Here is a 25,227-nt window from a genome sequence, read left to right as displayed (position 1 = left end):
AAACATTGCTATATTAATATATTGTTAAAATTATAACAGGTTCTCCGAATTCCCAGCTTTCGTTGCAGAGATATTGCTGTCCCCTTATGAAAGGGGCTAGAGCAGGGGTCTCCAATGTTGTGCCCACTGACACCTTTCTTGGCACCTGCAAGATGTTTTTAGAAAGTGGGCTGGCCCAGGTAGGATTTTGCATGCCCAGTTCTTCTTAGGGTGGGCTTAACAAAATACCCGAGTCGAAAATGTACACGCAAATTGAGGTCATGAAAATGCAGTCATGAAAATGTACATGCAAATTGTTTGGGTCCAAGAAGTCTAGGCCACCAGCTAAGGAGGACCAGCAGGACCAAGGGGAGCCGAATATGGCCAAAGACACCTACTGTCAGTGGTCCAGCAGTACCAGAAGCCATCCCACCTAAGCCTGTAATGGAAGCCTCACTACTGGCCCATGAACAGTGCTCTGCTGGACAGGACTTCAACACAGACCCATAGCCCGCCAGGGGAAATGTTCACTCTGCAGGAATGGAGGCAGCAGAAGGCCTGGGGCGAGGTGGCCCAGAGGAGGCAAAGTATTTGATTGGCTGCATACAACCCCATCCCAGGACCCTAGTCCAAGCACAGTGCAGCTGCAGGATTTCAACACTGCCAGTAGGCCAGCTGGCTGATTACTTTCCAGCCTATTTAAGCCAAGGCTTGGGTAAGCTGTCTTGCTGGATCAAATAGTCCTCTAGGTACAAGCCTGTGTGCCAGTTCTAGCTCCTTGTCTCCAGTTCCAGCTCCTGGCTGTGAACACCCATAGACACAGTGCCTTGCTTCTGAAGAGACCTGATTGGGCCAACCTGCAGAGCTGAAGACATTTATTTTAGTGGAGTCTTGGCAAATTAATCTATGTTTCTGGGTCCCATTATATCCAATGGGCCTCTCCCATTGTTTCCAGTAGTCATTCCTGTCATTTGTCTTAGTACATCCCCCATAATGGTAGATTGATAGAAAGGGATAGAGTGTGTGCAGAAGACACCACATTTAGTTTGTGATAGGAAATGAACAGAGCACAACAAGGAAGGGTGTCAAATGAAGTTTTCAAGGAGAAGGTAATACATTTATATTATTACCTGGCTAAAAAAGTAGAAAAAATGAACAGTTTTTTAAATACAGTGACCAGCTTGTTCAGTTCAGGGAACTGGAAGACTTAGGACTCTGAGGAAACCTGGCTGCTTTAACTGTCTGGCGGTGGGGGGTGGGGTGGGGGGGAGACTAAGGTGGGAGTGCTGCTAACAGGTTGTCGTCTCCCCTCCTTAAAGGCCAACTTGAGAGGAGCTCTGAGGGCATCTTGGGAGGTTCTGGTGGGTTGCCTTGGAGGTCTACATGGATGGACAGTTAAGATATTTGAGCACAATATCACCTATTGTGGAGACCCTTGAGAGCTCTGGGTCATGTGACCTGCTGTTTTGCTGGGAGGATACCCAAGGGGGAGGTACCTTCAAATAGTTATTGCTCACCCTGAGTTGATTGGTAATTGGTCACTCCCCTGTAAGGGTCCAGCTGGGCACCTGGGTGGGCATTCCTTCTTGACTCCCACTAAGACTGGGGAGGTAGGGAGGCTGGTGGTTAGTGCGAGTATGGTTGCTGGAGGGGGGAGTGCAGGGAGTTGTAGGGAGTAGTACTGGTGGCCAGGATGGGGATAGTGTGGGTATGTTTGTGAGACTATGTATTGCTCTTTGTATAGTGTAATTGATATTTTTCAAATGTGGGATAGAGCTGAGTACTATTCTAGGGGAGGGTAGGATTGGGTCAGGGATTACAGTGGTGTTGCAGTGTGGGAGATCCAAAGAGATTGTGGGGTACCTCAGGGGTCAGTTATTTCCCCAATGTTATTTAATATCTGCATGTGACCCCTTGCGCAGCTGGTCTGGAGTTTAGGTCTGAGGCACCATTACGGAACTTTATCTGTTGATGGGGACCAGCTGGACACCATCACCGAAAATCTGGCCAAATGTCTGGGGGCTGTCGTGAAATGGTTGTGTCAGAGCAGACTGAAATGAAATCAATTAAAATTGGAAGTTCTGTGGCAGGGTCAGAGAAGGCCGGAGAGGAGTTGTTGGAATTGGATGAGGTGATGTTTGCACCTTCACCTTTTGTCCATAGCCTGGGTGTGATCTTGGATCCCTCCCTATTTGAGGAGGCCCTAATCGCACAAACAACGAAATTGACTTTCTACCATCTTTGCCAAGCTAGGCAACTGGCTCCCTATCTGTCCTGCCCTGACCTAGCAACAATGATCCAAGCAAAGGTCACCTCCAGACTGGATTACTGTAATCCACTCTACACTGGGCTTCCCTTGAGAATGCTCTGGAAACTGCAGTTGGTCCAGAATGCGGCAGCAAGGGTCTTTATTGGAACCTCTGTTAGATTGCAAAGAATATGTTCATTTTAAAAGTCATCCTGTCGGAGCTTCTGCCTGAAATGTTGAAGAGCTGCTATTATAATTATGCATGATTTCTCACCTTTACATTTCGCGATTGACTCCTCCACCTGCAGCAAGTATTTTGTGGTTGGCTTCATCTGGTGCAGCTGCTTTTTTGTGACGGAACCCGCCTCCTTGAGTCCACGGGCTCAAAAATGTTGGGGACCTCTGGGCTAGAAACTACCAAAAAAAGCTGGGAATTCATAGAACCTGTCACACACACTCTTAACATATTATATCAGTACAGCAATACTCTGTTTCTAATTTTAAAAAGCACCTCAGTGGCAAGGGGAAGAAACGGCCACTGTGGGGAAAATAGCTGCCATGTTGGCGGTACCAGGAAAACCCAAACTTTCTTGTTCACGTCGGAGCCACCCAGACTTTGTTATCATGTTTCCCAAAACTTTGCTGCAAAGTTAGGGTTAAGAAGGATAATGGAAAAGCAAGGGAAATCTCAGGATGTACATGAACACATCACAGTGGTGATGGAAAGCAGCAAAAATCTGCCTCCTAAAAGCATCAAACCTCAGGCATCTGACTTGTGTGGAAATTGCTGCACACCATGGTTAGATCAGAAGTGTAAGAAGGCTACTGTTAGTATTAAAATTGTATGCACACCATAACGATTTTGTTTTGAGCTAGTTTCTTATCTGAAGGAGAACAGTATATGCGGTCGCTTTAAAAACTGGGCAGCAACTTCTCTCGTCTATAGAAGCTATACTGTTGAGAACTATTGAGAACCCTGGCATGCATATCAACATTTTGTTTGGATTACAATACTTTTCTCATTTTTGTTTAATGGTTCACTTCATTTTTTCTTGTATCCGGAGATTAAAGAAGTGCAGTAATTTTCCCTAAGGTGGAATAGTGGAGCAAATATATTTTTCAGAGTTTATCATCTTTCATATGTGCTTAGAATACTTTAAATTAAAAAAATAGTGTTAGAATACTCTAAAAGCAACTGTGAAATAACACAGAATAAAATTTTAGTGATCAAACAGCATCAGAATTCACAGTAGATTTTCATAAAATATTACAAAATGGGCCATTCCAAATAAAATAACTTTACATTTTTTTCCTGCAAGAGCAATGGAAGATTTCTTCCAGAAACATATTCTCCAGTACCACCACCACCCGCTTTCTGTGAGTGGACTTGCCAATCAGAAGGGGAAGCAGAACTCCGGATGCAAACCATGGTCAGATGAAACTGATTGAAGCTATAACTGTTTGATTAATTAAAATATAAGAAAGTTGTTTTCAGTTTCATTAATGTATAATAGGTACACATTTTTTCAAGTACATTTAAGGAGTACATTTCCAGTTCTGTAAAACATTCATACATTATGTATTATAGTATTTTATGCAGATATATTGGAATACAAGGCAAATGTTTCTGTCATAACCAGAAACATTTTTCCTGACACAAATCAACAGGAGCTGCCCACTCTGTCCAGTGATTTATCCAACCCACTGTTTCTTTGCTTTCTGCATCCTTGATGAAGAAGCCTAAGAATTCTAACAATGTTTATTGCAGTTAAGATTGGTATTCATGCTAGAATGAAATATATACATTCTCTCCTTGTGGCTAAAATGACATTTCATGGAGGATTAGGTTCTACCTCCTGGGACCAGCAGTTAGGGCAAAAGTTGACCAGTGAGGAGGGACCTTTCCTTAGCTCCTGTTTATTTTCCAACACGGGTGTGGAAAAGCAGGGTTTTGTTAGTGCTGATAAAAATGAAAGTCAAAGAAAGTGATCTCTTACCAGCAGTGGAAAGCAGTGATCCCTCCACCCCCGTCTCTGTTCTCTCTCTCAGATATGTGTCAGAGAAGTGGGGAACAGCAAAAACTGAGTCTCAGTTTAAGGCTTTTTTTTTGTCCTTGCCTATTTCCCCCTCATTATCTGAATAGAATGTACATACCTTACCATGGCCATAGTGAGCCTAAGAACTAGCAAAATTTACTTTCAGTTCTTCTGGAACAAGAACCACCAATACTGGTTTGCTGTCCCCTCAGAGAGGCCTGCAAGACAGTTGCAAGATGTGTGTTCCCTTCTGATTCTTGAGGGAGAAACACTACACTTACTTTTTTTGTGATGTGGATAACGTCTTCCTTACATTTTGAACTGGGCAGGACAGGACAGAATTAGCCTGCCAAAACAAGTGCAGGTCTCTGCTGACCTGTGATGATTAACGCCCAGAGAGTTTTTCCACTTCGGATCATGATCTCACAGTTGCATTCTTGGTTGGGCTTACCAGCAGCGCACATGAGATGGTGTCTGTTCCCACTCAAATAAGAAGCAGAATCTACAGAAATGTCTAATTCTCCCTCCAGTTGCTCTTCCCACAGGACTCCTCACAATTCTTCTGTATGATGACAACAGAGCTCTATAAATGATTTCAGATTTCCCTTTGTTTCAACTTCTTAGGCATTAGGATCATGGTCATTAGAGGCACAGGTCTCTAAATTTAAGCACTATAGTGGTTTCATATATGTTACTCAGTTTGTACAGCTCCTTTATCTTAAATGACACTGGCTTATGGTTTCTACACACAAGGGCCTAACATAGGCTAGAATGCTTATCCACAGTACACTCGCTCAGCCCTCCAGTTAGATAAACCCTCAAAAATAAAGCATAAACTCTTCACTGAGATAAACATAAAGCAAATACCTGTAACCCAAACCCACTGGTACACTGGAACTTTTCTCTACCTATAAGATATTCCTATCCCAGTTTATATGACCTTCACTATATACCTAACTCATCAGTATACTTGGTCAGTGTATAATTACTTTTTTCCCAGCACTCAGATTGTTAACAGTAATTCCTGTCACACACTTTGACAGAACTATCCTCTCAGAGGCGTTCAGTTTAGTTAAGGCAGACAGTTCTTAACAGCAAGAGTGATTCTGACACAAAGCCTTTCAGGTTGTCCTCACAAGGAAAATAACCTCCCCCTTCTGCATCACACTGTCACTTGCCCAGAGTGCAGGAGGCCACAGACAATCAGGTGACTCCTATTGTCCTAGGCCTTTCTGTGCCACGCTATGAAGGTAAGCAATTCTTTTCTTAGACAAAACTGCAGTTTAAAATTTCACTTTTCCTTGTAATCCATCACAATAAGCATAGCACAAAATGTTAGAATCTGAGAGATCTGGATACAGATTCCATCAAACTGACTCATGAAGCCTGTCAGCTTAATCTTACAGAAGTTTTTGTGAGGATAAATTGGTAAAGAAGAACATTATATGCTGCTCTGAATTCCTTGGAGGAAGGGCAAGATAAAAAAAGTTTCTAAATGGATTTATGCGTCTCCCCCAGAATATATCACTTTTTAACATACCTATATGGAATGACCTGCTAAGCACAAGAGGGGAAAGGAAATTCTTACCTAATTAATTTCTTTTCTTCTCGTGGATAGACTGTAATTCTACTTATCTTGTGTAGTAATTTTTCCATCCTGATTGCATCCTTCCAGTCTTTTCGTGGCACTTTGTAAGGATTCCCTGATTCCCAACATGTCTCTGGGGTCTGTCGAGGGAGGGGAAGATGGGGAAGGATCCACATCTGTTTGGACTTGTACTCGAACTTAATTCAATCTTATTCAAAGTACTTTTTTGGGTACCATCTGTTTTAATTTTAAAAGCACTTTTCATTTTCAAAACTGATGCAACTTTTCTTTAACAAAGACACCAGAAGTTTGGGAAATTTCAGAGGATATTCCAGAACATTTGATGAATCTGGTAACTTAATTCAACCAAAATGGTATCTACCCCTTTTGAGAGAATACACATTTGGATAAGCAATCACTTTTGGAAGTCAGAGAAATGTTTTGTGTAGATTCATTAAGGTTAGTAGGATCAATTAGTATTTGTGTGTTTCTTTATATATTTTATCACAAAATCGAGCAGCTAACAATGCAGAATTACAATTAATCACAAAATGGGTGTGTACATGTTAAGTGCTGTCAAGTCAATTATGACTTGTGGCAACTCTATGAATTAATGACTTCTAGAACATTCTAATGTTAACAGCCTTGCTCAGGTCTTGCAGACTGAGGGCTGTGGTTTCCTTGATTGAGTCAATCCATTTCTCTTCTTGCTGCCTTCAACTTTTCCTAGCATTTTCTTTTTCAGTGAGTCTTATCTGCTCATTATGTGACCAAATTATAATAGCCTCAGTTTGGTCATTCCAATCTCTGGTTTTGATTCTAATTTGATCTAGAACCCACTTTTTTGTCTTTTGGGCAGTCCACGGTATCCGTAAAATTCTACTCTAACACCACAGTTCAAATGAATCAATTTTCTTCTTGACAGCTTTCTTCATTGTCCAATTTTCACACCCATACATAGTAGTGAGGAATGCTATCGTATGGATTATCTTGATCTTGGTCACCAGCACCTAAGGATTATTTCTAGCTCCATTATGGCTGCCCGTCCCAGTCTCAATCTCCTTCTGGTTTCTTGATTGCAGCCTCTCTTTTCATTGATGAGGGCACCAAGGAATAGAAAATCTTTAACAATTTCAGTTACTTCACCATCAGCCTTAAAATTGTATAATTCCTTAATAATCTTTGCTTTTGTCTTCATATTCAGCTGTAGTTCTGCTTTGGCACTTTCAACTTTGCTCTTCATCAGTAGTTGTTTCAAGTCTTCACTGTTTTCTACGAGTAATGTGCTGTCATCTGCATATATGACATTGTTAATGTGAGCAACATTAATCAGGCAGCTGCCACATAAAAAATATTAAGTAGCAATATCACCCAATCTGAACGACTTGCAGAGTCAGATTTTTCTTTGTCTCTAGTGTTTCTCTAAAGCTCCCTGAAACCTTATGGCAAGGTTTGTGGAATCTTTATAAATGCACTGCAGCAAGGAAGAATGCAGTCAGGAGGAGGAACCTGTCCAAATTATCCAGATTCTTCTTGTGCAAACAGAATGCCTGCATGGCTGCAATTTCTGTCTCAGCAGAAAGAGAGGAAAATTACTGCTCAATTCCTCCTCCTTACTATAGCACCCATTATGATGCATTTTATTCTTAATGGTCCCCAACCCCTAGCAGAGGAATTTGGTGGCATATTGGGGAAGGGACAGTTGGCTTTCATGTTCTTTTGCTACATAGCATCTGAAGTGCCTGAACATTGCTTTGTGTGTGTATAAAGTGTCATCAAGTCACAACTAACTTATGGTGACTACAGCAGGCAGCTTTCAAGGGAAGTGTGAAGCAGAGGTTCAACTCCATGATCTTCTGTGCAGTCCCACATTGGCTCTGACAGGTTGTGCTGAAAGGCAGATGAGGCAGAGGCCCTGTGTCCTGAGCAGCTGCTGATGTCGAAGGCACCAGCATTGAGCCAACATGATCCTGGCATCGACACAGGTAGAGGTGGGCTGTGTTGAAGGAGATCCTAAACTAGCACACAGCGCAGCCACCCCCGAGGAATCACTTTGATGGTGAAACTTCGGCATAGAAGATTGGCAATGCAGGCCAGACTGGCACCAAGACTCATCCCTCAGGGATACTCCGGGATACTTCACAAGTGGCATTGAAAGATGACCGTGCTGAGCGGTCCCAGCGCTGAGGACTGTGCTCATGCATTTCCAAAGACGAGGGAGAGTGAGATTTGGAATGCTGGTGACAAGAGGATTTTGAAGAAGACTTGCCCACCACTTTAGCCAGCCTCTCCAAAGGTTTGGAGCGCTTTGTAGCCTGCAGGAAGCTCAGAAGAAGCGCAGAGAGTCAAGGCACTGTGGAGGGATGCCTTAGTCCCAACTGGGACAGAAGACATTGGGGAAAATTGATGTTGTCACCCTTCAAGGTGCCTCAGGCAGCAGCAATTTCTCCCAAAGCGCTGCCTTCAAATATGAAGACCATACGACCAACATGTTTGGGGTGAGGAGGGCACAGGAACAGCAAGTGGATGGAATATGGCCTTTTCCCAGACATAATGGGCAGTGGACAATGGACAATATTTGGCATAATGGACAATATTTGGCAATTTTAACCCCACAAGTGGCACACTTTTTGAACAATGCCTCATCCTTCAAAGACATAGTCAAAACAAAGAAATTTTACCTCAGAAAAACGGCACAGAATCTTGAGGTAATATGAAGTGAAGGAGCTGAAAGACTTACTACCTCTTTCAATGGTGGCAGTAAGAGAACTGAGGGCAGTTCTGCCTCCTCCTCCCAATCACTTGACCATTTGGAAAAATTCGCCCCTGTGCCCTGGTTAGGAGGGGTTGGAGAGTTCTTTTCTTAGCTAAAGCTTTCTACTCAATCTCTGTGACTGGCCTGCGCAAGCCCAGTCCCAATATAGGACTGCACAGAGGACAACAGTTACATGTTAGTGCAGCATAGTTTTTATTTGCCATTGCTTTCCTTTGTAGAGCCTTGACATTGCTTAGCTTTCAAAAACTGATGAGATTGGGCTATACCATGCCGTGTTCCCTCCCAAACATTGCTATCCTCCAGCCAAAAGATATTTGTGATTTCATTGGATCAGCCCAGTAATCAGATTTAAAATATTTCATGTATGCTTTTCTAAAGTAAAAGCCTCTGTAATAGAGATTCCTTTAAACATATATATTTTACATAACATGCTTCTCAATCTGTTTTTGGTCTATGTTTATTCTTCCATTTTTGCACTTCAAAAATAAATAAACCAATCATTTAATGACTATTTCATCCTTGCTATTTAGTTTTTTATAGCATTGTTTTTGTTCACAGTTTTGTTCACATTCTTCAAAGGGAAGAATGAAATTCAGATGCAATTTGAAGCTTATCTTCTGTTGAATGTTGTCTGTTACTTTTAAGATCAATTTTACAGTATAATTCTTTTTATATTCCAATTTAAACCCATTGCAGTCAGTGGGTTTGAACTGGTTTAATTCTGTACAGAATTGCACTGCAACTCTCCAAATTTTCTTAAGGAAATATTTTATAAGTGTAAAGATTCAGTTGTATTGCAGTCAGTGGTGAAGCAGCCATTAGTACTCTTAGGTCAGGAAGACTATCAATTCAGAGAAGCGTTTATGTCTAGACTTCACTTTTCTCATCATCTCACTAATACATGGTAATTTCTTTTCTCACTGCAAATATACATGAGAAATTCTAGGATGGGTAGATTCCATCTGTTTTCCATGTTGGTGTCACATCTCTTAAAACAACATTGTGCAGTGGAGCCCCAAATGGGTCCTTCCCACGTTTCTTACATTATCTGAGCAGAATGGGATGGAGCTGTGCTGCCCAATTCCTAAGTCACAAATGTGAGGAAAAGGTTCAATGTTTCATGTATAATGAAGATAACATTAGCAAGGGCTTCAAGGGAATGGATATATGAGAAGAATTAAGCAACTTGCAGGAGCCATATTGCAGCAATACTTTTGTAGAACTCTAGAGTACAGTTCACATCAACTCCAGGACATTTCCATTGCAACCAGGAGGATATCAGTTGATGTTAAAAACATCCACGTGAGAGGGGCAAATCAGTCAGGAAAACAAGAGGGAGCAAAATTAAACATTTTGGGGACATGTGTTCAACAAGAGGGGTTATATATCAGTACAGTCCTGAGCAGAGTTTCATCTTTCAAAGTCTTATTGAGGTTAATTTACTTACAGAATAACAGCATGTTGGGACTCATCAAAAGTCACATAGTGCTCAATTCAGTTGCCACTCCAAGCATCGGAAGTAGCTGGGCTCAGAAGTAGACTCTATGAGATCTAGCTGCTGTCAAGCAGAGTAGGTAATTCTGGGATAGATGAGGTTTAAGTCATCTTTCTATGTCTCTAAGTGTGGTCTGATATGATGTCTGAATTGACAAACAATGTTTGTCAGTTGGACAGCTAACTAGAATCAGGAATCATCATTTGAACTGCATTTCCAGCCCATAACTGTATGCCATGTGCATGAGAGTGAAACTGTTGATTCATAAGACAATAGAAAACAAAAACAGGCAAACAGTTTTAAATAGTGGTCAACTTCTTGTCCCTTTTGGAGCAGGGTTTATATTCTCAAGTTTGGTTAGTGCAATCTAGGATTTAGTATGATGTCTTAATTGTGCACATTGGTTTTAATAACAAATCTTAATTCTTAATGGCAGTAGAACAGACGAGTCAAGCAGAAATGGTTAGAGCCTCGTGAGTAATGGCTCCAGAAGGGTAGTCATATTAGTCTGTTATAAAAAAATTAAATAAGCAGGATGCTAGCAGAACCTCGAAGACAAACAAAATGTATTTCAAAAAAAACCTTAATGAGTCAGAGTTCACTCTGTCAACTGCGCTGTGTCCATCCAAAGCAGTTACTTGAAGTGAAGCCAGTAGAACTTGTAACTTCTTGTAACCCCTTGTTACTTCCCTGCCCACCTTCTCTGTTGCTTGAACTCCAGGCATAACTTGAGATCGATTGAATGGACAATCTAGAGATGCATCTGACAAAGTGAGCTCTCACTCAGGAAAGCTTATGCATGACTGATGGCTGTGTTCATGGAATACCTGTTGTCTATGGTTAGAGGAAGATGCTCATTTGCTGATGTAGTGCTTGAACGTAGTAAGTAGTATGAGAATTTCACACAGGGAAATTATATATCTAACACTTAAATAGTTGTCTCAGTTCATTGTAGTGAATATTGCTTAGGTTCTTAATATGTTTCATGCTGTATTACCTCATTTTTAAATGTAAGCATAAATAACAGTACAGTATCCAAATATACCTTAAGCTTAAACATTTGCACTAATAACTTTTAGACTTGAGTTGATTGTTTACCGTGGTTTAATTCCTGTTTTTTTTTCAGTGCTAAAATCTATATGTAAGATATATAATGTTACAATTGTTTGTTCCCTGTTAAAATAATGGGCTCCATTCCACCTATTCTTTTGGACAGTTTTGGTATGAACCATGATGGAATTGGAAATTCTTGTGGGACCAAAGGTTATGAAGCAGCAAAACTTATGGCAGCTCACATTACAGCAAACACCAACCCCTTCTCATGGTCAGCCTGCAGCAGGGATTATATCACCAGTTTTTTAGAGTAAGTAGTTTCTGAAGAGAGATTCTTGCAAAATTTTACCCTCTGTTATGCCTGTTAGGGTTAATATATAATGATAAGGAAAGTGCATCGTGCAAGAAGAGAACCTTGCATGTAGCAGTGGGTTGTGTGTATACTACTGCATATGAGGCGCTTCACTACCAAACGGATGATTAATACTGCTGGGTCTAACAGTACTAGTCAGCCTTTGGGGTAACAGAAGAGGGGAAGGGAGGGGGATGCCTTGTTTCAGTGGTCCAATCTCAGTCAGGTGATTGGTTCTTCAAAGCTGTTCTGTCGATATCGTTGCATAAATTGCATCCCCTTGTTGAAGATCTTTCCTACTCAGCTTTCTTTTACATGTTCAGTCTGCATTAAGAGAGGTATGGATGCTGGTATGTATGTGTGTTTGTTTACTGGGTGAGTTTCTCAGAAGTATGATAAGTAATTTCTGGGTTTTTGTTTTGGGGCAGCACTGCATTTCTGTTGAAGCAAGATTTTTTTCTTTTTGTCATACACAATAATTGTGTGATAGCATTGCTTGACAGCATTTGATCACAGAGGGGCTTGCCTGAAATGGGAACTGAGGGATAGTGATTATGTTTCTGTCTAACAGGTTCATTTTCAGATTATGGAACTGCAAAATGTTTGTTCTGCCTGTGGCATTTATGAACAAGGTTCCATCTTGGCTCTGGTTACTATATAACATCCTCATGAAACTGCTAGAGGAAGTTGTCTAGGTATTTGAAGTGAGGTACCATTGGTACCATCGAATGAAAATCAGGTGAGGCAGTAAACATTCTGAATAGTTTCATGAATTCAGTAAACAGGCTGATGAGAGCTAATAAACTGAAGTTCAGTATAGATTCATTTTGGTAGGCAGAACATTATCAGCGAGTTTTATTTAGCTTGTTTTGGATGAGATTGCCCTTCTCTTGAAAAAAGCACTGTAGTTTAGGATGTTAGATCCTGCTTTGCAGATGGATGTCCAAGTGATGTCTTTGGTAAAAAGCATCTTTCATCAACTTGTTTTTATACGATCTGTGGTTTTTATGTAAAAAACCTGAACTTGACCCAATTACCCATGCAGAGGGGTACCAGGGGTAAATGGCGCCTGGAGACAAATTGTCTCTGGGATGCCCCCCAGGCTCCATCCCCCACTGCCAGTGCCTTCGACCCCACCCATGTCACCATGGACATTGGCAAGGTCTAGGGTGCCCAACTGCCCCCCCCCACTCCCCCTGCCGGCTAGACTCCCAGCCGGCAGACGGCAGTTCCTTCTGACCTCCCCTCCGGGCAGACCAGAACAGACTGCAGTCTCTGCCTCAGAGACCTGCTTTTATAAGCACTTTTATAAGCACCAACTTCCTGCTCCCCAAGCCCCACCCCTGGCCTCAGTGTTTATAAAAGCAGGTCTCTGAGGCCAGGACTGCAGTCTTTTCTGGCCTGCCCAGAGGGGAGGTCAGAAGAGACTGCAGGCTGCCAGCTGGGAGTCTAGCCAGCAGGGGGGGAAGGGAGGGGGGAGTCCATGGTGACATGGGTGGGGTTGAGGGCACTTGGAGGCAGCAGGAAGACACTCATGGTCTTTGAGTGCCCTGACCCTGCCCATGTCGGTGACACATGGACGGGGTTGAGGCACGCGAAAACGAGGCAGCAGGACTTCCTGGTCACGTGGGGGCTGATTTTGCGCCCCCCACGTGACCAGAAGAGTGGGGCCGGGGGACAAGGGATACCCCTTTTCCCTAGGTAGATACGCCACTATACCCATGTCTTGGTATCACGTGTGTTGAACTACTCTGTTGTGTTGTATGAGAAATTTCCTATGATATGTGTTTTGGAAATTATGACTATGAATAAAATACACAGAACTGCAGAGCCAGTCATATCTCCTCCAGTGCAACACCATCTATATTGTCTATCAGGTGATGGAATACTCAGGCAGATTTTTCACACATCTCTCCTACTAATCTTAGTCATCAACTAAAGACTTTATTTGTCCGAGATTTTACTGATACTTAATTCCTGATGGCTTTTATTTAGAATTTACTTGCTATTTTGCTCATTTGCTTTGTTAATATTTTAATTTAAGTGACATAATTTAAGTGACATATTTTAATTTAAGTGACAATGGCCTTAATTCTAAAATTTTCAAGTAATAAGGCCCACTGAATAATTTTGACTGATTTCAGAGCAGTTTGTTTCCTGTGTTAAGTATTTTACATGGACTGTCCTTGGAGACCCACGATATGGATCTAAGATTTCCACTAATAGAGGGGGGTACAGTTTTGACTCATTACCTCTTCTTGCTTTCACTCCTATACCAGATGAAATTTAGGTCTGGATAATCCCCAAAATCCTGAGTAGCCACTTACGGGAAGTGGTGATAATTGTTTGGAAAAGGAAGAAAATAACCATTGCTTTCATGAACTTGATGTCCTGTAAAAAAAGATAATAAATACTTTAAATACAGTAAACACACAAATATGTTTTTGAAAGATAAAATAAGCATTAGGGTTGGAGAAAATTGGTTTGCAGCTACAGTCTAATCCAGTAACACCTTAACATGATTTTTGAGGTAAAAGCTTTTGAGAGTAAAAGCTGCCTTTGCCAGATACTCTGAATCAGATTCTGCATGGGCCAAAAACAGTGGTGTGAAAACAGTGAAAAATGGTTTTAAAAAGTGTTTAAGGGTTTACACCGTTCTCACACCATTTTCACACCGCTGTTTTGGCTCATGCAGAATCTGCCTGATATTTGCAGCATGATTTTTGCAGTGATGTTGGAGAAATGAGACTGTAATCAAACTTAAGATTTATGGTAAATATGTTTTCAGTTGATTAGTTTGTCACCTAGCGGCTTTGATCATTATTTTCACCTTTCTCTGCTATGAGGTGTGTTTTATCAGTAGGCAGACTGAATTTGGGGGAACTGTTTTGGTTCTGAGGGTTATATATTGCTAGTTATTCAGATTTTTTCTCCCTTGACTAGACCATAGCTATTGATTTTTAAAAGTTGGAAAATACATTCTTTTTTCTCTTATCTGCTTTGTTCCATTATTAGCAGTATTACTAATACTATCAATTATTTATATTGTACTTTTACTGTGCAGTCCAAAGAGAGGAACTGAAGCTGCACTGGAATCTCTGGGAGGGTTGTGCTGGTGCCTTAAAGTTGTGTACTAGAAGTGGTCTTGCTTGCAGTGGAGAGAATGGAAAGTGAAAGTGGAGCTCAAGGGAATACATCCGTACAAGAAATCTCTCCGTGACGGACATTCACCCCCATTGTGCACCAGATACATTGTGCATAATCAGCCTTAGTCATCCATCTTCTCAGTAGTAAAAAAATTATTTAGCACCACGTGGAAAAAATCAGATGTCCCTCTATTTTTAAAATGGCTTAAAACGAATTTAAAATACTGTGAAAGTAATAGACTAGGAAATATGACAAGTGCTTATTGAGATAGTTATTGTTCGTACTATATTGGAATAATACATTTTTGGGCAATGGGGAACCATATCTTTTTCTATTACTATACATTTTTATTATAATGTAACTATCTGATGTTACTATACATAACATAGAACTAGTGTGAAGTGATGGTCGGAGTGTCAGGCTAGGATTTGGGAGACCCAGGTTTAAATCCCTACTCTATCATGGAAGGTCTCTAATTGACCTTTGGCCAGTCACTCTCAGCCCTTCTCAATTCATAGGGTTGTTTTGAGGATAAAATGGAGGAGAGATCAGCTGCTCTGAGTCTCCACTGGGAGGAAAGATGATATATAAATGAGGCAAATTGATATTTAATTTGGTGCATTTTGTGGTGAAAAAAACTTCAAACTTTTTTTTAAATTTGAGGGGGGATCCTTGTCATTTATCTCCCACATCATGTGTTGTTTGACCCTCATGGGCCAATTCGGTGTGTGTGTGTGTGTGTGTGTGTGTGTGTGTGTGTGTGTGTGTGTGTGTGCTGAATTACCACTTGGATGCTGCTTGGGGTCACACTAGTCCATTTGCCCCAATCGCCAGTGAAAGTGGCATCCCTGCCAGCAGAGGGGGCAAGTACGCCGACGCCTGGGCACCCCACAGCTTCACAGCAGCAAAAACCAGAAGTGGGCGCTGCTACAGAGTTATGCTGGTGTCTGAGTGGATGCCAGCACGGTGTGGGGAGGACAGGCTGGGGCATTCCTGGTGGTGGAGTCAACCTTAGTTAGCCTCCACCTGAGCTTTGGAGCAGGGAGCACGGCAGCCAGGGCCTTGGAGTTATGACACTCCATTGAGCCATGTAGAGGACATTCTGGTGGCTGGGTTTAGCTGCCTCCCTGTGCTGCCTGGAAGTCCTCAGAAGGTGGTGCAGCATGCCAGCTGCTGCCCTTTAGATGGGACTGTCTGTATACTTTAAATGCTCAAATACTCAAAATTCTCAAAATGTTAGACAACATTTTATCCAAATATGCAGGTGGTTAATTTTCACTATCTCAGTTATTATTTTTTTCCTGCAGGAAGTTAGTGTTTCATGAAAGTTTGTATAAATGTTTGCAAAAATAATATTTCAATGCTGACATGATGCATTGTTTTTAAATCTACCACATGTAATACATGACATCTACAATAACTGTTGTAGAACATTCACTCGATATAATTTTCTTTTGGTGAAGTATGAGGAAAATATTCAAGGGGGCAGAGAGTACAAAAATTGAAGGAATGTTGACAAAAAAATTAATGGTTGTATAAGATTTCTTTTAACAATTCTAACACCCCTATATGAACAACAGTAAAAAAGCATACGTCCAGTTTTATGCACACTGAGACTATATAAAAGTTAAATACTGTTAGAATGTACAAAAATCTTAAGCAAGAAACTTTTTAAAAAATTATGAATCCATTTGTTAGTCCAAACATTCTACTGATGCTTTCCTATTTTATTTGTCTTGTAAACTTTATAGACTAACATCTGTTTTCCTCCTATAGGGCTTTACAAGTGGTTCTGAATACCGTTGAAGCCTAGTTCTAACTCCAGTTAAAGTGAAAGCCTAGGATTTAAGTTAATCAGTGCTATTTGTGAGACTTGAGCCTAGATTAATAGCTGATTAGATTCAAACTCAGCTATGGTGTAGTTCATACACAGTGCCAAATCTTTCCATGGTCCTTGTGCTCTAGTGTTTCCTCCCCCTTGCTGGGTCAATGGCTTTTGATTCAACACAGACTGTAGTTTGATGTTACATCCAAACTGTCAAACTAAGGTTTGAACTTGCCCTGCCATACTAGGATTGCAGACATGTTTCATGCTTCGTAATTCTGGTTTGGAGAAAAAGCACAAACCATGGTTTTTGCTGTAATGTCAAACCATAGTTTGTGCTAAAACAAGCTTTATTTTCATTCAGCAGCGCATATGTGAATGGGGAGGCAGCGCACAAGTGAGCACCAAGATCATTCACATAGTGTAAATTATGGCTTGGTGTTGCATTAGAATTAGCCTTTGGCTCACTCAAAAACTTGAAGAAGCAGCTTTCTCATGGGCTCATTCCGCACATGCAGAATAATGCACTTTCAAACTGCTTTCAGTGTTCTTTGAAGCTGTGCGGAATAGCAAAATCCACTTGCAAACAGTTGTGAAAGTGGTTTGAAAACACATTATTTTGCGTGTGCGGAAGGGGCCTCAGCTAGAAAATTGATATTTTGGTAACCAGCCACATGGTTTTAACCCTGATCAAAATTAAATATAGTAGTTGAAATACTGATTCTGCAGCAGCAAGCTCTGTTAATAGACTGCTAAAGCACAGTTGTATCTAGAGTGAATGGCTGGTATTAAAAGAACTGCACAACTACTTTGGTGTGCCAAGAACAAACTTTGGTGTTTCTTTATGTTTATAAGATAGGATTAAAGGATAAGCTAGGATTTATTTATTGCCTTTTTGTTAGTTATTTAGCATTAGGAGTGATATTTTCAATTACAAAAGTTTAAAAAACACATAACAAGTGTTGTGTATGTAAGATATATTCTGAGGCCATTTACGCACTAACAATTCCCCCACCCCATTTGTGTTCTTTCATTCTGAAGCTTTTTCCTGGGGTATCTGAGATCAATTTCTCACTCCCCTATCATCGCCCCCCCTCCCATCATGTTTTTTCCAATATCTGCAGCAGGGCTTTAGTTATTTCTAGAGTTTACTTTTCACGCCCCGTCATCCCCCCTTCCCTGTGATGTTGTTCATAGGGGCAATTTTAAAAAACTGCATGCAGTTGAACCAACACATCAGCACGGCACTGAAACAATATTCTTGTGTTGGTTGTGGGCACATGTGCATGGAGATCTGAGTTTTCTTATATGTCAGCTGTTTCTTTGGAAAAGGTGATTTTGGTTTCAAATCTTCTAGGTTCCTATTTGTCTTCTTTGACATTCTCCCCATCTGGACGGGCATACTGCTGGCTCCCTCCGTTACAAAGTGGAGATCCAGCCTTGCAGATGGGGGTGCTCTGGAAATGGGGAGAATTCTCCCCATCTTGACAGGCACCTGGTTGGCTTCCCCCCTCTTTACAAAGCTGGGATCCAGCCTCGCAAATGGGTGGGGATGCCTATGTAGATAGGGGGAACTCTCCTCATCTTACAAACACCCTGCTGGCTCTTCCACTTGCAAAGCCAGGATCCATCTTTTCAAAGAAGGGTGCCTATGGAGATGGAGAAAACTTTCCCCATCTTCATAGGCTAGCTCCCTGCCCTGCCTTTGCAAAGCCAGGATCCAGCCTTGCAACCCCCTAGCAAAGGGAGAGGGAGGGTGGCATGCAAGGAAAGGGGAGTAAGGGAGGGGTGGCATGCAAGGGAGGGGAGGGAGGGGCCCCAGCATCTGGACATGGCCCACCCACCCTAGAAGAGGGAGGGGAGGGGTGCCATGCAAGGGAAGAGGAGTTAGGGAGGGGTGGCATAGAAGGGGAGGGAGTGAGGGGTGGCATGCAAGAGAGGGGAGGGGTTGCCTGTGGGGAGGGGTTGCCTGTGGAGATAGGGGGAACTCTCCCCATCTTCACAGGGACTCTCCTGGCTCCCCCCCTTTGCATAACCAGGATCCAACTTTGCAAATGGGGGTTCTCCCCATCTTGACAGACAACTTCCCTTTGCAAAGCCAGGATCTATCCTTGCAAACAGGGGGGTGCCCATAGAGATGGAGAGAACAGCGAAAAGAGCACACAAATAACCACAGAAGGGTCAGACTCAAGATTTGTAATTTTGGATTGTGTGTGTGTTTGTATGGATGCAATGGTAGCAGCAACCAAATGAGGAATGCTGGGAGGGAAATGAAAGAGCTGGCAGCAGAACAGGTAGAGAGTGGGTGCAGAATTTGATGCACATAGAGAAAAAATAATCCGAGGCAGGCATAGCGTACTCATTCAAGTTCAGATTCCTGACGAATTAAAGGAAAAGGTTGGAATTGCCTCTGCATTAGGAAAATCCATCGCTTCATTCAGCAGAAGTGCATCAGCATTGTGACAGTTGCATAAATGAAAATCAAACCTGAATAATGTCACAAATCTGCTGCATAATCAAAAATTTTCCCGGAAGTGAAGGTGGGCTTGCCTCGAGGAGAAGCCCTGTGCACAAATGGTCTTAGAGTGTTTTATGTAAAAAGTTTTATATTTTAAAAAATTACTCTAGTCAAAGAAAAATGTTTATGATCTTTCAATTTCTTTCTTATTCTACATTTTCCATGCAAATTTTACATTACATTGATTTGCAATATCCTGTTTCACACACAGACTTGGTATTTCAGCTGTGATGACTATAATAATGTTACTGATTCTTTTGATCCTTTATGTTGAACAGTTCAGGCCGTGGTACTTGCCTTGACAATGAGCCTCCCAAGCGTGACTTTCTTTATCCTGCTGTGGCCCCAGGTCAGGTGTATGATGCTGATGAACAGTGTCGTTTCCAATATGGAGCCACTTCCCGCCAGTGTAAATATGGGGTAAGAAGTCTTAATCATTATGTTAAGTATCCTCCTTAGAAATATGTATATATTCTTTCATTACATGTTTAATTAGGTGCAACAATAGTGATGTGGTTTTCTATTAGTAATTTGCACCATGATACTGGTTAAAATGATGGATGAGAAGTACTTATGCTGCATCTTTTGCTTGAGTCATTTGTATATATTTTGTCTGCAAATGTTTGCCTAAGAATGAACTGAGCAATTTCTCCCCTAAACCAGAAGACTAGTTCAAAACTTCAGTAAAGCAAATTATACAGACAATACAATATAAGTGTTAGGACTCGTTCCTGATTCCTTGAAGTTATATGTAAAAATGTTGCTAGTGCATGGTAGACAAGGTTCATAAGATATTAAATTATCAAGTGATAATATTGTGATAGTTCTTTCTATGTTAAACTCTGTTTTTAGTGATCTTGTGAGGATTTTTATTTCGTATTTACTAATACTGTTAATAATGATAGTCACACAGAGGAGAATTGACAGGTGTTTTTCTTCCGATTTAAGAGCATTTATTATTGCTATTATTTTTTAATATGAATTCAAAACAATCTAATAGCGTGTAGTTCAGAGCATTGACAGAATGTTTTGTAGACTAAAATGTCAGTTACAATTCTACAGAGTCATCAGCTGAGTATAAAAACTGTATTAAAAGTAAATTTGCAGATTTCTGGTGCCAAGTTACATATCATTTTATATACTTTAAATTTTTAAAAAATTAAATTAAAATGCTTGGCCAAGCCTTTAAAAACTTTAAAAAATAATTTACCTAATCATTTGCACTAATCACTTCTGTTAGAGATATAGTACAAAGGGAATTCATTTTTAATATCCCCAGGGTGACAAATGCAATATTATTCTTGGGACAGTACTATGACTTTTGGCAGCTCATATAGCTGTGGATTTAAAAGTTGTGTGTGGTTGGCTGTCTGGTTGGGTCTCTCATTCTTGATGTCTCAGAAAAGGCCTTTATTATTTCTATTTAAGCTTCCATTCCTCACTCTCTTCTGTCCCCCCTTCATTGTCTCCAATCCACTTGCTTTCATACTCTTCTTTTTTTCTTTTCCCTATAGTCATCCTATTTTTAAAGTACTTTCAAAACCAGAGGGTTTGCAGACATCTAATTTCATTATGTGAACAACTCACATTTGAGGGATGCTGTGTTTACATTTACACTGGACACTTAGTCTGTATTCAGAGGTCACAAACAATCTCAGGATTGTATGTGTCAAGGAGTCCTTACATATTCCTCCCTCCTTCCTCCCCCCTCTGGGTTGAGCCAAGATTGAAGACATGCTGGTTTTATAGAAACCAATATTTGTTGTGATATGTTTTAGCAAATTGTGGTTTCTGTCTTAACCTACAAACCAGAATATAACCATAGTTTGGAATCTTAGGCAGGAAATAACCCACTATTTTGATGTTAAAACAAACCGCAGTTTCCACCAAACCGGAAAGTTTTCAGTGTTGGTCTTGTCACTGAAGTTTGTCCATGACATCTGAATATAGCCTTATAATGTGCAGACTGTTGTTGAGCATTGGCCTCTTTTTAAATTTGCATATTTTATATTGTGAAATTGATGTTTTGCAGTAGTGTTCAGTAGGTGGTTTGGGCAATGAGCAGATGTTTTACCCAGGCACAGTTGTTCCTGTCAGTTGATCAGGGCAGCTAAGCACCTACTGCCAACCTTCAGTTCCTTGTGATGTTGAGTATGTGGCTGTGGTTTTATACTACAGTGAAAGACAAAGTGAGAAAAAGAATTGAACAGAATCAGCACCTGGAGAAAAGAGGTCTCACTTTGAACTCCTAGTGCGAAGCTACAGAAGAAGTTCTTTTCTTCATGTGACGTTTACTTAGTGTTGGCTACCTCAGATCTATTTTCTTATTCTGCATTATCCCTACCAGTATCAGATCTCTGTGTTGAATAGAAGCTACAGGAGTAGCTAATTGCTTCTGGAGTGCTAGCACTCCTCGTGCTTCTACCATATGCTGAGCAGTTGAATAACTTAGCGGTCACATTATCTGGGATTCCACTTTTGTTTCTAGGAGTGTTCTTTTGAAAGTGGGTCTGGTTCATACATGGTACTATTCCTGCACATTAATCTTTGTGGGAATCTCCATGAATTCCACATGTGTATATGATTATGTGGGATCATTCTTCATACATGTGAGCCTCATGTACACTCTGAAACTGTGGCCAAAATATTTTCTATGTAGGATTTCTGTGTTTTATGCCATGGCATGTAGTCATACCAATATTCACTTTTTAAAAGTGTATATATTCTGAACAAGAATTAGATCAACCTGTTATCCTTGTTTAAGTTTCACATCATGTGCTTTTTTCAGTTTTATTGTGTACATATCTAGTTGTGTGCGTTCATGTACCTGCCAAATTAAAAATATTCAGAAGCTATTGTAATTAATGCCTATGCAATTGTGGTTTTAATAATTTAAACATTAATAATATTAATTGACCTAAGTGCTAATACTGCCTAACTGCTACTTTCACAAAATGGCCAGAAAAGAACATAAGATAATTTGCATTATCTTTAGTCAGGGATTGGAGGCCTAAGGAATATAGTATAAATTGTGCATAGGCAACTGGCAGTCCACTGACAAAGTCCGGTTCATCATCTCAGATAAAAGTTCCTATTCAGATATGAGGGTGGTCTGGCTATGACATCTGTCACCCCATTGATTGCCAGAGTACCTATTCTGCAGGGATTTTAAACTGTACTAGCGGTACCCGGCCACGCGTTGCTGTGGCTCAGTCTGGTGAAGTGGAAAAGAAAGAAAAGAGAAAGCGAATGGTTCTAACATGTGTCATTGCACAATGCTTGCAAGGGAGGGGAGGGGCAAGGGGCCCCTCACTCCCCTCCCTCTCTCCCATTCCCTTGCATGGCACCCCTCCCCCTCCCTCCTTCACGTTCCCCTTCCTCTGCTAGGGTGGGTGGGCCATGTCCAGATGGCGGACCCCGTCCCTTTCACTCCCTTCCCTTGCATGGTTCCAACTGTCACAGGTGTGGCATGTACACAACACCTCTCACAGTTGTGACATGTACATAATAGGAGGTGTGGAAACAGTATGAAAACCTGGCCCTACCCGAATGTGACACTTCCTCTGGTGAGTTTTCAGCTGATGATGTAGTGCAGGAAAAGAGGGATGGGGAAGATATGCTTATAGGCACTTCAGCCATTCCAAGTGTGAAGGGAACTGGTGAACTGAGGGTGTAATCACATGGTGAAATAAGGTGCTTACACCACCCTGCACATTTGTGTGTGCGTTTTTCTGAGGAGGCAGTGGTGGCATCTGCAATTCATTTGCTGGTACTATTCCTTTTCCATTTCACCAGAATGAGCCGCAGCAACGTGTGGCCAGGTACAGCTAGTAATAAATAATACTGTGGTGTGGCGTTTCCCCTCCTCGCCCGGGGCCTTTGGGCAGTGTATCCTTCCCTCCTACCCTAACCTGGGGGTTGGTCACCCCAGATGGTGACTCTTCCAATTGGCCCGAGGAGCCAAGAAACAACTGCGCCCACAGGACGCCTGGTGCATGCGGCAGCCCTTGCCCCACATCACCCTCCTCCTAGCAAGTCTCTCTGCCCTCCTTCCCCTGGCTGACCTGAGAGAGCGTACCCTCCCCCCCTCTCTCTCCCTTGTTGCTTCACAGGGAGAGGAGGTTTCCAGCCTGTGTGGAAGGTTCCCGGAACGTAGCTTGTTATCATGGTTTACCTGGCCCAGGTGTGATACATGAGCTAGGTAAATAGCTGAAAACACGCTGGGAGGCATGAGCTACGGTGCGTTCAGATTTCAGAGCGTTTGGGTCAGCAAACTCCTGGCCCCTCCCTCACCTCCCCCTTCCTCTGCTAGGGTGGGTGGGCCATGTCCAGATGGCAGGCCCCATCCCTTTCACGCCAGATAGCAGGGGGTTTCAAAGAAGGCATGGTTGTTTCCCTTGTATCAGAGGGTGTTGCTCTGACGTTCAGCAGATTACGCTGTTGCGGAACAGAACTGTGGTTCCAACTGTCACAGGTGTGGCATGTACACAATAACTGGCACAGTTGTGGCATGAACACAACAGGAGGTGTGGGAACAGTATGAAAACCTGGCTGCACGCGAATGCGACGTTGTGTGAAAATTTCAAAGCAATTGGTCAAGTACTTTCGGAGATAGACAGTGAGGAACAAACACACTGTTAGCTTTATATATATATATAGATTGTTGCTTCATGCTGAAATGAACTTATTCCTGGAAAACAAGGAGAAGAAATAGAGGGAGAGTCACTAGATAACTCATATCACTTTAGCATTATTACAAGTGGGAAGAAATAGAAATGCTTAAATGATTGGTAGGCACTCATATATGTAACCTTCATAACTTGAACCTTCTATGTTCCATAAAGAAGACAAATGTTGGCATTCAGGCTTTAAGTCAACTTCATATTCTAGTGGTATCAGGAACACAGCAGTGTTGAATAAATCCATTAGTTGTTTACTTTTAGCAAAGAGAAATCTTTGGGGAAGTGCAGTGGCTTCTGAACAAGAGAGCGTTTGGCATGGGTGCTGTGGTTGGTGGAGTATTGTATGATATACAGGAAGGAAACTGATAGCAATAGAGGGACTCATTGCTCTCACTTGAAGGTGAGGTGGATCGTTGCCCTTGTGGCCAGATCTAGTCCCAACTGATTGGATCCACTTCATACATTGTTTTGTTTTATTCAAGCAAACTCTCCTAGACCCAGCTGTGTTCCTATACTGAAGCAGCATACTCTCTTTTGGACCAAAATATTGTAGAGCAAGCACAAACAAACACCCTTACCCCAGCTTGCTTCGCTGATGCACTTGCAATAAAACAAACAGGATCAACCACAATGCAAATAAAACATTCTGAGGTTTACCGCCTCGTGTAACTTTTATAAACTATTGACCTACCAACTGAATCCCTTAGGTTTAAAAAGCAAGCCCTGCGGCTGTGGCGGTTGCTCCTGTTCTAAACTTTGCTGCACCTGGGTGAGTAGTGCAAACTGCATAATAGCCTTTAAAAGTTTTGTCGCCACATTTCAAAAAGGATATCAAAGAGATAGAAAAAGTGCAGAGAAGGGCAACGAGGATGATTAAAGGATTGGAGCACCTTCCTTATGAGGAGAGTCTGCAGCGTTTGGGACTCTTTAGTTTGGAGAGGAGACGTCTGAGGGGGGATATGATTGAAGTCTATAAAATTATGCATGGGGTAGAAAATGTTGACAGAGAGAAATTTTTCTCTCTTTCTCACAATACTAGAACCAGGGGGCATTCATTGAAAATGCTGGGGGGAAGAATTAGGACTTCATGCAACGTGTGATTGGTGTTTGGAATATGCTGCCACAGGAGGTGGTGATGGCCACTAACCTAGGTAACTTTAAAAGGGGCTTGGACAGATTTATGGAGGAGAAGTCGATCTATGGCTACCAATCTTGATCCTTCTTGATCTGAGGTTGCAAATGCCTTAGCAGACCACCACCAGCAGCAGCAGCAGCAGAAGGCCATTGCTTTCACCTCCTGCATGTGAGCTCCCAAAGGCACCTGGGTGGGCCACTGCGAGTAGCAGAGTGCTGGACTAGATGGACTCTGGTCTGATCCAGCAGCCTAGTTCTTATGTTCTTAAAATGGCAAAGAGAATATTTTCCTGGCAATGAAAATAATAGAATGGAAAAGGAGACATTACCTCCTTCGCAACAAAAGACTTCTTGAGAGCTAGCACAGGGCAAAGTGGGATGTTGTGTCTCCTAT

The 25,227-nt window shown here is 41.7% G+C and overlaps 1 protein-coding gene across 4 annotated transcripts in view; it reads left to right on the top strand.

Annotated features, from left to right (window-relative positions):
• Nucleotides 1–25,227, top strand: part of ADAMTS6 (ADAM metallopeptidase with thrombospondin type 1 motif 6) — a 163,040-nt gene that overhangs the window by 79,172 nt on the left and 58,641 nt on the right. For all 4 annotated transcript variants that reach the window (XM_048503480.1, XM_048503479.1, XM_048503477.1 and 1 more), the window contains 2 exons: nt 11,339–11,485; nt 19,296–19,437. In XM_048503480.1, the coding sequence (XP_048359437.1) occupies nt 11,339–11,485; nt 19,296–19,437 (289 nt within the window). The remainder of the gene's footprint in view (nt 1–11,338; nt 11,486–19,295; nt 19,438–25,227) is intronic.

Source organism: Sphaerodactylus townsendi, linkage group LG07, assembly GCF_021028975.2.
Source record: "Sphaerodactylus townsendi isolate TG3544 linkage group LG07, MPM_Stown_v2.3, whole genome shotgun sequence".
NCBI classification, from domain to species: Eukaryota; Metazoa; Chordata; class Lepidosauria; order Squamata; family Sphaerodactylidae; genus Sphaerodactylus; species Sphaerodactylus townsendi.
Note: the sequence above shows the minus strand (reverse complement) of the source record. Positions and strands in the feature narration are given on the sequence as shown.